This window comes from Onychomys torridus, chromosome 1, assembly GCF_903995425.1.
Source record: "Onychomys torridus chromosome 1, mOncTor1.1, whole genome shotgun sequence".
NCBI lineage: Eukaryota > Metazoa > Chordata > Mammalia > Rodentia > Cricetidae > Onychomys > Onychomys torridus.
In genome coordinates this window covers 3,298,553-3,311,123 of record NC_050443.1, presented here as the reverse complement: position 1 = coordinate 3,311,123, position 12,571 = coordinate 3,298,553, and the positions used below count along the sequence as shown (strand labels likewise).

Below are 12,571 nucleotides of genomic sequence, written 5' to 3'. Positions count from 1 at the left end.
AAAGTACTTCCTTTAAGCCCCACCCTTCAGTTAAATGCCATCCATTCCCTTGTACATTCAAGGTACATCACCATTGAGTTATACTTCAAGCCCTCAACTTAGTTTTTTCTTCCTAACAGCAAATCCCCTGGAAAAGAAATTGGAGCAAAATGTGTCCCATGTAGAATGCCTGGGGATTCAGCCGGGGTGGAGGGGCCCAGAGTCTCATTTGCATAGCCGGTTAAATGCTTCACAGCACTTGTCTGATGGCGACCAGACCGGGCAAGGCTTGTTGCACGCCATTGGTTCTTTGGCACCATGCTAAGGAGATATGTGGAATGGGCTTCTCTCCCATCACACACACCAGTCGGGCAAGGTGGTAGAGGAACCCTGAAACGGACAGGCACCATGACTGAACACACTAGAAGTCAGTAGGCAGGGGTTTATTTCCACAGCCCATACCTCCCAGGGCCTGTCAGTCCGAAGGAGGGTGCTAGATGGTGTCAGGACCCAGAGGCTTAGGTCCCTGATTTCGACCCCCTTCCGTAACGGCAGTACCACCAGAAACAAGGGTGTCTTGACCTCCTTGCCCCTGCCCAGCACCATCTGAACTCCCCTCTGTATACCCAGACAGGGGGGACGTGGTGGAGGATAGAGGCCAAGCAGGCTCCTTTCCTTCAGGACTCTCCTCCTGCAGCCTCCCTGGAACAGGGACACCCTCGTCATCATTCCACAGCGGTTGGGGTCTTGGGTTTGGGGGGCACAGGCGCACGGGCATCCCCACAAGCTCTGGGTGTTTGCGTTTGTAATGGCGCCGGAGAGTATTGGCTTCGGTGAAGCGCACTCGGCACGAGGGGCATTGATAGGGACGCTCGCCAGAGTGGATGCGGTGGTGGTGTGCCAGCTCCCCCGCCTCGCGGAAGCGGCGAGGGCAGAGCACACAACGGAAGGGCCGGTGGCCAGCATGGATGTTGCAGTGACGCCGCAAGTGGCTGGACCGTTTGAAGGTCTTGCCGCAATCTTTGCACACATGTGGCTTCAACTCTGAGTGTGAGATGCTGTGGCGTTCCAGGTCGGAGAGGTAGGGGAAGGCTCTCAGGCACACGGGACAGAAGTGTGGAGCCCTCTTGGGGCCAGAGCCCTGGGGCCCATCTGCTGCTGATCCTTCGGGAACGGTATAAGGAACGCCCTGATCATCGATCAACAGGAGATCGCTGCTGCCTCCGCTGTCCACTGGTGCTGTCAACGGGGCTTCCTGCAGTGATTTGGGGGGCCGGCCCCGCTTTCGAGGGAGGGAGGACTTGAGAGTCCGATTGGAGGTGGCGGCTCCCCCTGGTGGCCGGCCTCTGCGGCCCCGGGGAACAGGAGGAAGTAAGGCCAGAGGTTTTTCTTCCTCCCCAGACAAAGTTGAAGGCAACGGGTCTGAGCTGGGGTTGTCCATTGAGCAGTGGGGAGCTTGAGTCTGGGCACCGGAGCCGGCTAAGAGAAGAAGGGGGTGGCGTCAGTGTGGTGAGGGTCTAAGCCGCCAAGTGCCCCAATAATTCACCTATCCCTTCTAAGTCTTGTGAGACCCATATAACAAGACAATTCTCTACAAGGTGGTAAGACATACTTACTGCCCTCCTCCAAGGTGACTCCCTAACCCTTCCTCTGGATGCAGGCTTTCTGTCATGGCAGTTTGAATGAGAATGACCTCACTTCCCCGCCTGGACAAACCCCACCCCCCACCCCCACCCCCATAGGCGCCTATGGTTGAATGTCTGGTTTCATTAGTGGAATTGTTTGGGAAGGATGAGGAGGTGTGGTGTTGCAAGATATTTGTACTCTGTGTGAAGATGTGTCATTGTGATTGGCTTAATAGAAAGCTGAACAGCCAATAGCTAGGCAGGAGAGGTTAAGGGGGGACTTCTCCGCAGAGAGGAACTCAGGGTTAGAATCTGGCCTGGCAGGAGAGCCCTCGAGATGGTAAAGAAGTTGGGGATGCAGTACAGAGGAGAGGTAACCGGGCCACATAGCAGAATGTAGATTAATAGAAACAGTTTAATTTAAGTTATAAGAACTAGTTGGGGAAAAGCCTACACTAAAGCCAAGCTTTCCTAATTAGTAATAAGTCTCTGTGTCGTTATTTGTGAGCTGGCGGCCCAAAGTAAAGTCGGACTACAGTGTGGCCTTGATGGAGTAGGTATGGCCTTGTTAGAGGAGGTGTTTCACCTGGAGTGAGCTGAGATTTCGAAATCCTATGCCAGGCCAGTCTCCCTCTACCTGAAACTTATGGATCAGATGTGAGCTCTTGGCTACTGTTCGGCACCATATCAGCCTGTTGGCCACCGTGCTCCTGACCAAGATAATCGTGGACTCAGCCTCTGAAAATGTAGGCAAGCCCCCAGTTAAATGCTTTCTTCATAATTGCGGTGGCTATGGTTTTTCACCGTATCAGTAACTACTATAGCCTTTAAGGTGAAAACAGCCAGAAAAGAAAAAACAAAACAAAAAAACCCAGCTGAGAATGTGGGCCCTGAAACAGCCAATCCAACTCGGGGCCCCAAAGGCCTCAAAAAGCCTTCACTCCTGCAGAGATGGGGAGGTCTGGAAAGGGACAGGCCCTATGCGAAATCTGTTGATATGTGAAGGACATATATCCAAGGTGCTAAGAGTCTGGGCTTTGGAGTCAGATAACCTGAAATCAAATGCAGAATCGGTCCCTTCCTTTCTGTGTGGCATTAGCCAAGGTCCTTACTTCTCTGGGCTCATTTATATCCTTTGCAAGATGGCACTCAGGTTTGGTTTGTTTGCTTTTCTTTCTTATTTTGTTGTTGTTGTTAACCTACTAACCCAGACATGCTGTGAACATAACACACAAAAGCCAGCAGAGCAGCATGGGCAGCTAAGCCTCACGCCAACCCTTTGAGGAAACACATGCTCTGTTTTGCAGGGAAACCAAGGCACAGGAAAACCGAGAGTTCCTTAAATTCTCTCTCAGTAAGTGACCATGAATGATGCCAAATCAGTCTAACTGATCTCAGTGGCCTGGGAAATTAGGAAGAGTAGGGTGTGTGTGTGTGTGTGCGTGTGCGTGTGTGTGTGTGTGTGTGTGTGTGTGTGTCTGTGTGTGTGTGCGCGCGCACGGGGACATCTCAGGTCTCCCAGTCCTCGGTTTGGATCCCGTTCTGCATGTGATTGCAAGTGGCTTTGCCTCAGAGTCAGTTTCCTTCTCTGTGAAATCAATACACCGAGGTAGTGAGGAGAACCGACGGGAATAAGGAAGTTTCAAAACTGCCCTTAGTACGCTACCTGAAAATACAGAAAGCATCCAAAAAAGCTATGACCCTCACTTCCCAGTGCCCAGAAGATCTCGGGACTGAAGGAACAGATTGTACTTGGGGGGCATAGGGAGCTACAGGTGCAGCGAGCAGCAGATGTTGCCAGGGGGCCCTGCACCCCTCTTTAAACTGTTGTTTGCTTGGTTTCTAAGTTTTCTTTGAGCGTGGTGCAGGTTAACCAACTCCGGGGCCTCACCCATACTGGGCCTGTGCTATACAGCCCCAAACCTCGCACCCCCTTTTAATATGCACACCGCGTGAAGTCCACCCAGGAGCAACTTTTTCCAGGATCGCATGGTTTGCACCACGCGGTGGCCCGGGCAAAGAAGGCGAATCTCTGCAACACACCTAGGAAGTGAGAGAGGGATCTCCCCCCCCCCCCGCCGCCGCGACCCCCCGCGACCCCCCGCTTCGACCCTCCCCCCCCACGGTCCGGTGGGACGTCGGCCTGTCATCCCCGAGTGGCCCAGCCCGCGAGCGGGGCGGGCCCTCAGGGTGCGGCGGCCAATAAGCGGCGCGGGGCCACCGGCGGCGGCGGCAGGGGCTGCCAGGAGGGGGGTCTGCGCGCGCGAGCCCGGGCCGCTCGGCGGGGCGCGCGCGCGGTGGGGCGAGCGCAGACGCCGGGCACAGGCGGCGGGGGCGCGCTCGGGGCGGGCGGGCGCGCGCCCCCGGGACCACCCCCTCCTCCCACCCCCCACTCCCGGGGCCCCCCGCCTCTGGGTACCTCATTTGCATGCTGCCTGGGCTCGCGCGCGTGTGTGTGTGTGTGCGCGCGTGCGCGCCGGGGGCGCCGGGCCGCAGCGTGGGGCGGGGCGGGGGAGAGGGGGGCCCTGCCCTGGGCGGGGGCGGGCCGGGGGCGGGGCGCGGGCCGGGGGCGGGCCGCGGGCCGGGCCCCGCCCCTCGCCACGGACGCGGGGGCCCCTCCCTCCTCCCTCCCCGCGCCCGCCCGCGCCCGCCCGCCCGCGGGGAACAAAGGGGACGCCTCCGTGCGTCCCCGTGAGAAGCAACGCGCGAGAAAACCCCCGGCCACCTCCAAATGCCTTTCCTCCCACAAAGCACTCCTCCGACCCGGTGACCCAATCAGATACAGGTACCGGAGAGATGAGAAGCGGGAAATGGCCGCTAAGTGCCCCTAATTAACATGGCGCCCAATGGCTTCAAAGCCCCATGGAGTTAAAAGGGGTAAAATGGTGCTTGGTGTTTCCCAACTCCGGATGAGTTCGACCACTTGGGAGTTTTTCTCCTTCTTCCGGATGCAACTCGACAACCTACCCAGCAGGCGTCCGAGGCTAGGAAAAAGGAGTCCTATCTGCGCCCATCTACGTAAACTTTTACGTAAAATCACCGCGGGCTACGAGAAGCCGCGCGCCGTCGCCCTTAGTCTATCGGGCGCCGGGGTAGCTTAAGCCCCGCCCCCCCGCTGCCCTCAACCAAGATGGCGCCAGCCTAGCTTCTTTAACCTCCTGGGCTGGGAAGAGGAAGGGAATGTAGAAAGGCCGGGTGGGGGGAGGGAAAGGGGAGCCAAGGGGGAAGGAGAAAGGGGGGCTGCGGGAAGGGGGGGCTGGCTGGGGAGAAGGGAGCCGGGGCGGAAGTCGAGGGGCCCCTCAGGTGGAAGTGACGCTGACCCCGCTGCCCAAAATGTCGGCGCCCAGAGGGAGGTGTAAGTAATTAAAGAGGAAAGCAGACAGACTTTCCCGGCCTCCCGGGGTCCCGCCTGGCCTCCGGGACCTCCGCCACGCCAGAGCAAGGTGGTCTCGCCCGGTCCCCGGCCGCCTGGACCTGCCCCCGGCCCGGCGCCCGGGGCCGCGCCTCCTAGGGGCAGGGAGAGGGGCACAAAGGGCTAGTCTTCCGGGCCTGGTCCTAAGGATCGAGCAGGGCTGGGGCCCGCAGCGCCCCGCGCCGTGGGGTGCGGGAGGAGGCGGGGCTTGTGGCGGTTGGGGCGTGGCGGCGGCGGGGGAGGAGCTAGTTGAGGCGGGGCCTATGGTGGGAGGGGAGGGGCTTTGTGGAAGGGTGGAGACTGGTTAGGAGATGGGAGAGGTTTGTGCAAAGGGTGGGGCCTGGTGAAGGGGCCTGGGTCCCGAGCAATGGGTGAAGGGGCCTGGCTTGAAAAATTGAAGAAACTTGCTAAGGTTAGTGGGAAACCGGGAGGCCCAGCGTACGGTGTGGAGTCTGACTAAGGTGTGGCTTAGAGAAAAGGCCGCCATGGCAAGGGGGGCCCCCAGTGTGGGTTTGCAGTTTGGGGGGTTTTAGTGGAGCTATCGGGTCTTGAACACAGGCTAAGGAAAGGCTGAGAAAATGATAGGGAAAGGAGATGATAGAAAAAATGGGACTTATTTGGGGGAAAAGTTGGGTGGGATTTGGAGGCAGGTCCCGGTGAAGACCTAACTTAGAAAAGTCAAATTAACTTGGAAGTGTATGGGAATAAAGGAATTAAGAAGAACTTACGCATGCAAACTGCTCAGTTCATTCTTTGCTGTGCCTCGGCTTTCCTAAGTCCGTTGACTGTGTTGCTACAGTTTCACTTAGCTCCAAGCATCACTGTGTGAGGTAGGCACCGTTCACAGGTGAAGAGTTTCGGGTGGTTGCATCGGAAGCTGCAGAACTTGTGCGAGCTCCCTACAAGTATAAGACGAATGTGCTCAGCCCCAAATCCTGTGTCACTGTTTCAGTAACTTGTGTTCGGAGAAGAGTTAGAAGAAGTCTGTCGAGGAATACCGAATGCTTAGGGAACAGAGGGAAGGAAGGCTCGGGAAGAGGCAGCCCAGACCTGAGCAAGAGTAGGAGGGTCTTCATTTGTAGTGGGCAGGGCTTGGAGAGGATTGGGAACGAGCCTTCAAAAAGCCTAGCGAGGAAGAAGCAAATGGAAGTGGCCTGGAAGACAGAGGAGGAGGAGGAGGGTTTGCAGAGGGTGGGAGGAAATTAAAGGGTAGTGCTTGTGGTTTGGGGGTAGGCGAGTCTTGGCATCAGGAGGGTCTCCCAGAGGACAGGTGTGTTTCTGAGCCCGGAGAGCTAAGGCAAAGAGTGGCCAGTGGGGAGGTGACTCTTACCTGCTTCTGTGCCTCCTCTATACTCCAGAGAAAGCCCCCAGCCACCCCTGGACCCGCCACCATGGACGAGTCCTCGCTGCCTGGGGTTCCTGCCCCTCTCGCTGCCCCAGGGCCAGCACCGTCGGCCACTGCTCCTCGGGTGCCCTTTCACTGCAGCGAATGTGGCAAGAGCTTCCGGTACCGATCCGACCTGAGGCGCCACTTTGCTCGGCATACGGCACTCAAGCCCCACGCGTGTCCTCGCTGCGGCAAGGGCTTCAAGCACAGCTTCAACCTGGCTAACCACCTGCGCTCACACACCGGCGAGCGGCCCTACCGATGCTCCGCCTGCCCCAAGGGATTCCGAGACTCCACCGGCCTGCTGCACCACCAGGTGAGTCCCAGGATCCGCGCGGGCCTGAGACAGTGGGGCTCCGTTCCACCCAGGGAAAGGCAGCAGGAGGTGAGAGCAAGCTTCCTTCTCACAGAAAAGTTCACCTTCCCTTCTACCAAAACCCAATCAAAGCCTGAGCTCCGCCAGGAAGGCCTGCAGAGTGTTTGCCCCACATCATTATTTCTCCACCTCTGCAGTCTTGTGCTGACCATTCTCTTCCTTACCATCTTGAGGTTAGGTTTATCCATGTACACCCAACTCCTTTATTCTAAAGTGACCAACTGAAGACCTTCCCTCACAGGACACGGGCCTTCAAGGGAACTCAACAGGGCCTTGGGGAAACTTACTATTCCTTCGAATGATCATGGAACCAGGTAGCGGGTAAAGAAAGCAGTTTCTGAGAAAAGAGTTCTCTAAGGAAGAAGTTGGGAAGCAAATTAAAAAAGAAAAAAAAAAATTCAGAGCATGGTAATGCACTCTTACATTCCCAGGGCTGGGGAGTGGAAGCAGGAGGATCAGGAGTTCAAGGTCAGCCTCAGAGTTTGGAGCCAGCTCAGGCTATATGAGACCCTGTCACAAACAACAAAGCAAAAAGTAATGTGCAGGAGTGAAAATCGGGAGAGCTGCGGATTCCTGTAGACAAGAGGGCGCAGTGATGTCTGATTGAGACTTGATGCGGGAGAAGTCCGCAGCAAGGGCAACGGCCCCAGGTGGGAAGGGCCTTGGTGTGTTCACGGGTGTTGTGTTAACTCCTCCCAGGGAGAAATAAACTAACACATTCACCCCAGGGAGGACACCAACGGAAAGACCACAGTATAGTTGCACCAAAGTCCAGTTTGGCAAGCCAGGGTTTAATTGGGTTTACTCAGAGCACAGGTGAGGCTTTACAATGTGTGACCCCCACGTGGGTACATCTCCACAAAGCCGCATACCACCAGGGATGATGGTCTGGTGGAAACTGTACAGTGGAGACCCACATCCAGTTGCCTTCTACTTCCTAGTACCTCACAAGGTCCCTTGCAGCTGGGGAGGGTGATCGCTGGACTCCCGGGAGCAGCCCTGGCTTCCTGGCTCAGGTATTCTCCAAGATCGACAACAAACAAAACCAACCCGGATCTTGACACATACCCTGTTGGGGAACCACCCGTTTGGGACACTGTTCCATGCACTGTGAAGTGGTCCATCTGGCAAAGGGAAAAAACAGACTGTTCACAGAGAAGAGAGAGAGATGGGATTTGAACTCAGGCCTGTGGATGCTTAGGAGCCTGGCCATAGCTATACTCTGGGAATCAGTTCCTAGATGAGCCATTGAGAGGGAACAGTGACAGAGGTGGCCTGTGTATGGGACTAGATCAGCACGGAGAGAACGCAGCTGGCAGCGGGGCTGGGGCTGGGGCCCCCTTTTGAGGCTCCTACTCTCTTGGACAAAAGAATTTAAAAGCAGAGCTCGAAGCTTAAGAATCCTTTTATTAGAATTTGAAAGAAAAATCACCGGGCGGTAGTGGCGCATGCCTTTAATCCCAGCTATCAGGAGGTAGAGGCAGGTGGATCTCTGTGAGTTCAAGGGCACAAAGATACGTAGAGAAACCCTGTCTAGAAAAACAAAACAAAACAAAAAATCATAGGAAAGGCCAGCTGTAAATTTTGGCTGCTTTGGGGCATAGCTGGGGACTGGAGAGGTAGAAAGGGGGAGGAGGGAGAGAACTTTTCAGTCAGTCCAGGAGAGAAGGCAGGTTCATCACTGAAGGTCTGCAAGCAGCGCTGTGGGGGTTCATCACTGAAGGTCTGCAAGCAGCGCTGTGGGGTGCCTCTTCAGACAGAGTGAAGTAGTCCAGAGTGTCAGGACAAGCGAGCTGAGGATTTGGCTGGTATCCGAAGAAGAGACAGAAAGTAGAAAAGGAGTTGGGTGGTGGTGGTGCAGGCCCTTAGTACCAGCACTCGGGAGGCAGAGGCAGGCAGATCTCCGAGTTCAGGGCCAGCCTGGGCTACAGAGCGAGTTCCAGGACAGCCAGGCTGTTACCCACAGAAATCTTGTCTTGAAAAACCAAGAAAAAGAAAGAAAAAAAAAAAGAACTCAGAAAAGCACACAGCCCAGGGAGGGCTTCTGAAGAGGACGAGTATGTTACCTCATTAAGGAGGTAATTATTCCTTCCATCTCCTGTTTCTTGGCCAGGTAATTGACAGGCTCAGTTGGATGAACTCTTAGGGAGTATGTAGTGTTAGAGGGAATTTAGATTGTAGTGTCTCCATCCAGGCCCAAAGTGGAATTTAGAAATTAGATCCTATTTTTTTCTTTTTCTTTTTTTTTTTTAGATTTACGTATTTATTGTGTGGGGGTGTTTGATGGCATGTATGTCTGCGCTACATTCACTCCCGGTGCTCCAGTGGGTGAACATCGGATGCCCTAGAACTGGAGCTGCAGACAGTTGTGAGCTGCCATGTGGGTGCGGGGAATCGAACCCAGGTCCTCTGCAGGAGCAACAAGTGCTCTTAGCTGCTAACCCGTCTCTCTGGCATCTCTGTTCTTTCTTTTAAATATTTTTATTTCATTATTTGTTGTTTGATTATTTTGTGACTGGGTTTTATGGTGTATCCCTGACCGGCTTCCAACTCACAGGATTGGCCTGCCTCTGCCTCCTGTCTCTCAAGTGCCTGAATTAAGGCTTGTATCAACGTGCCCCGCTCCGTTATTTTTATACAGGGTAGGATGTGCCACATCTCACCTTACAGGAGTTGGTCCTCTCTCTTTCCACCATATGGATCCCAGAGACCAAACTCAGGTCACCAAGCTTCCATGCAAGTATCTTTACCCGCTAACCCAGATTCAATTCTTTTGGCTAGGAGGAGGTAGCTTTCATGTAAATGGCCTCGATGAAGCCCTACGACTTCTTAATGGTATTTTAACTTTTCATGAGGGGCACTTGTGAAGCTTTCCTTAACAAGGAAGTGGGGTCCCTTCCCAGTGGCCTCCACGTCTGCTGATGCCTGTCTAGTGCCCCTAACAGAGGAGAGCGGCTGCAAGCCAGATCATCCTGGGGATCTATCTGTTGCCCGGCCGGGATGCTCAGCCCTGCCTCTCCGCTCTTGCCCCCAGGTCGTCCACACCGGTGAGAAGCCCTACTGCTGTTTGGTGTGCGAGCTCCGCTTCTCCTCCCGCTCCAGCCTGGGCCGCCACCTCAAGCGGCAGCACCGGGGCGTGCTTCCGTCTCCCCTGCAGCCGAGCCCCGGCCTGCCTCCCCTGAACTCCCCCTGCTCAGTGTGTTGCAACGTGGGTCCCTGTTCGGTTTGTGGAGGCGGAGGGGCCGGGGGAGGAGAGGGCCTGGAGGGAGCAGGGGCCACCAGCTGGGGACTGGCAGAGGCGGCAGCTGCCGCGGCGGCCTCGCTGCCCCCGTTTGCATGTGGCGCCTGTGCTCGGCGCTTTGACCACGGCCGGGAGCTGGCTGCCCACTGGGCCGCGCACACCGACGTGAAGCCCTTCAAGTGCCCCCGCTGCGAGCGCGACTTCAACGCGCCGGCGCTGCTGGAACGCCACAAGCTTACGCACGACCTGCAGGGGAGCAGTGCACCCCCGACGCAGGTCTGGGCCTCGGGTGGGGGTCCAGAGGAGGTGGCGGGAGATGTCGAGGCAGTGGAGGTGGGGGATGCCCCGCCGGCCTGGGACGCCGGGCTGCTCCTGAGCCCCACCGGGGCAGGCATGCCGAAGCTGGAGGCACTGCTCCCCGAGGGCGAGGGTGCCGAGAATGCCCGGGCCCCGGCCGCCGCAGCCGAGGCGTCCTCGGAAGACACACTGTACCAGTGCGACTGCGGGACCTTCTTCGCGTCTGCCCCCGCCTTGGCCAGCCACCTAGAAGCGCACTCGGGCCCAGCCACCTACGGCTGCGGCCACTGCGGGGCGCTGTACGCGGCGCTGGCCGCCCTGGAGGAGCATCGGCGGGCCAGCCACGGTGAGGGCAGTGGGGAGGCGGCCCCTGCCGGCGAGGGCCAGCAGGTGGCTGGAGGGCCGGGGCCCGGCTCCTCCAGCCGTGGCAAGAAAATCTTTGGCTGTTCCGAGTGCGAGAAGCTGTTTCGCTCGCCTCGCGACCTGGAACGGCACGTGCTGGTGCACACAGGGGAGAAGCCCTTCCCGTGCCTGGAGTGTGGCAAGTTCTTCCGCCACGAGTGCTACCTCAAGCGCCACCGGCTGCTGCATGGCACAGAGCGGCCCTTCCCCTGCCACATCTGCGGCAAGGGCTTCATCACGCTCAGCAATCTCTCTAGGCACCTGAAGCTGCACAGGGGCATGGACTGAACGGCCAGGCCACTCCGGCCCTCCAAGTCCAGAGCTAGACCATAAGATGAGGCCCTTGCCTGGAAAAATGGTGCCACCCAGAACCCACACAGGACCACAGTGAAGCATCCTTCGGCAAAGGGGTCCAAGGACATAGTTGGTGGGGACTGAAATCTACAGAGAGACTCTTGACTATGAGACCCCTGGAATGGGGGCATGCTCAAATCTACTGGCCTCCGAGACCGGGAACTTAGGAATAAAAAACGGGTCTCCACTAACACCTCCCAGCAGGTAATATGCGGGCACCCCCACGGTCCTACCACCCACTCCCTGAGAGCCATCATTCCCAACGACGTTCATCTGAGGGATGTCGGGGCCAACATCTTGGAATCCTCAGGATCCCCTCCAGATGACACCTGTCAGCCACTGGTGGCCCCAGAAAATGAGTATAGCCAGAATCTGCCTTTCCCCCATTTTACTTCCTATGCTGAAAGAGGACCAGGGTAGACGCCCCCACCTTCCATTAACCTACTCTCAGATTAGGTCTCCCTTACTGCAGAATGGTCTGATGCTACTGATCTCCCTCATCTTGAACACTAGTTTAGACTGGCCCAAAGTCCCTGCCCTGTAGGTTGGATTGACCCAGATACACATATTCCTGTGCACTTGGAATGGGCTGGTGCAGGTTGTGGCCTGGCTCCACTCTCCTTAGAGTAATAGGGCAGACATTCCCTTAAGCTGTAGAGTGCAGTCCTCTGTCCATGGTTGTCCTGAGACCTGGAGGAGGTGTAGACATTGGGGTTCCCCTCCCCTCAGCTGTAGTACCTGTTGGTCTTTCCATCACTACCAACTGTCTCTGTGTTCCAACCCCAAGAGGAAAGGGGGACTTGGCTAGGGGGTTCTCTCCCGTGAGCCTCAACCTCACCCCCTGGTCTCTCCAGTGTCTCTGGGACTCCAATAAACCTCATTCTGTCAGTCACTACTGTCTTGTTTGCTGAGCCTGGGTTTCAGGGAGGTGGGACTCTCTCCCTCTTGAACTTAAAATATGTCCCCTAGGACATAGAGAGACGTCTCAACAGTTAAAAATGCATATTGTCAGGGGATCAGAGTCCAGTTCCTGGCACCCACTTCAGGCTGCTCATAACCACCTGTAACCAAGCTCCAGCAGATCCAATATTCTCTTGTGGCTGCCATGAGCATTGCGCTCACACGCACAAACCCACATATATCATTTCTTTTTAAGCTTTAAAAAAAGAATAGGTCCACTACATACCGGTCTTTGAGGGAGTCAAGAGTTCCTGCCCCTTTCTGTGGATCTATGAGCAGTTAATGGTTGGTAAGAGGTGTGGGGTGATGACTCACAAGGCCCCACCCTCCCTGAGCATAGGCAACTAATGACCAGTGGGGAAGGGAGAGACACTTTCCTCAGTGTAGTTACTGCGAAGTTCCCCACACTCCTGTAAGTACCAGATCCTCAAACCCTCTCAAGAAGGTTTGGGTACTTCGATCCTTTTTTAAGTCCTTCAGATCAGAGACAGTTTACATCTCACCTAAGTGGCACCATCTAGAAATCAAGAGACGCCCC

The 12,571-nt window shown here is 56.2% G+C and overlaps 2 protein-coding genes across 9 annotated transcripts; one reads left to right on the top strand and one right to left on the bottom strand.

Moving 5' to 3' along the window:
• Nucleotides 1-406: 406 nt before the first annotated feature.
• Nucleotides 407-4,407, bottom strand: Znf524 (zinc finger protein 524). Of its 5 annotated transcripts, none has more exons than XM_036198381.1 (2): nt 4,330-4,407; nt 407-1,458 (listed from the first exon to the last, which is right to left on the bottom strand). In XM_036198381.1, the coding sequence occupies exon 2, from the start codon at nt 1,418-1,420 to the stop codon at nt 473-475; it is 948 nt and encodes a 315-aa protein (XP_036054274.1). In that variant the 5' UTR covers nt 1,421-1,458; nt 4,330-4,407; the 3' UTR covers nt 407-472. The 5 variants fall into 5 exon arrangements, with proteins under 5 accessions (XP_036054274.1, XP_036054266.1, XP_036054302.1 ...); XM_036198373.1 differs by lacking the exon at nt 4,330-4,407 and adding an exon at nt 4,024-4,098; XM_036198409.1 differs by lacking the exon at nt 4,330-4,407 and adding an exon at nt 3,554-3,659.
• Fiz1 (FLT3 interacting zinc finger 1) lies at nt 4,232-11,965 on the top strand. 4 transcript variants are annotated; one of them, XM_036198361.1, is made up of 3 exons: nt 4,232-4,389; nt 6,375-6,719; nt 9,814-11,965. In XM_036198361.1, exons 2-3 carry the CDS (start codon nt 6,408-6,410, stop codon nt 11,005-11,007), a joined length of 1,506 nt encoding a protein of 501 aa, XP_036054254.1. In that variant the 5' UTR covers nt 4,232-4,389; nt 6,375-6,407; the 3' UTR covers nt 11,008-11,965. The 4 variants fall into 4 exon arrangements, with proteins under 4 accessions (XP_036054254.1, XP_036054247.1, XP_036054231.1 ...); XM_036198354.1 differs by lacking the exon at nt 4,232-4,389 and adding an exon at nt 4,871-4,959; XM_036198338.1 differs by lacking the exon at nt 4,232-4,389 and adding an exon at nt 5,304-5,428.
• Nucleotides 11,966-12,571: the final 606 nt, after the last annotated feature.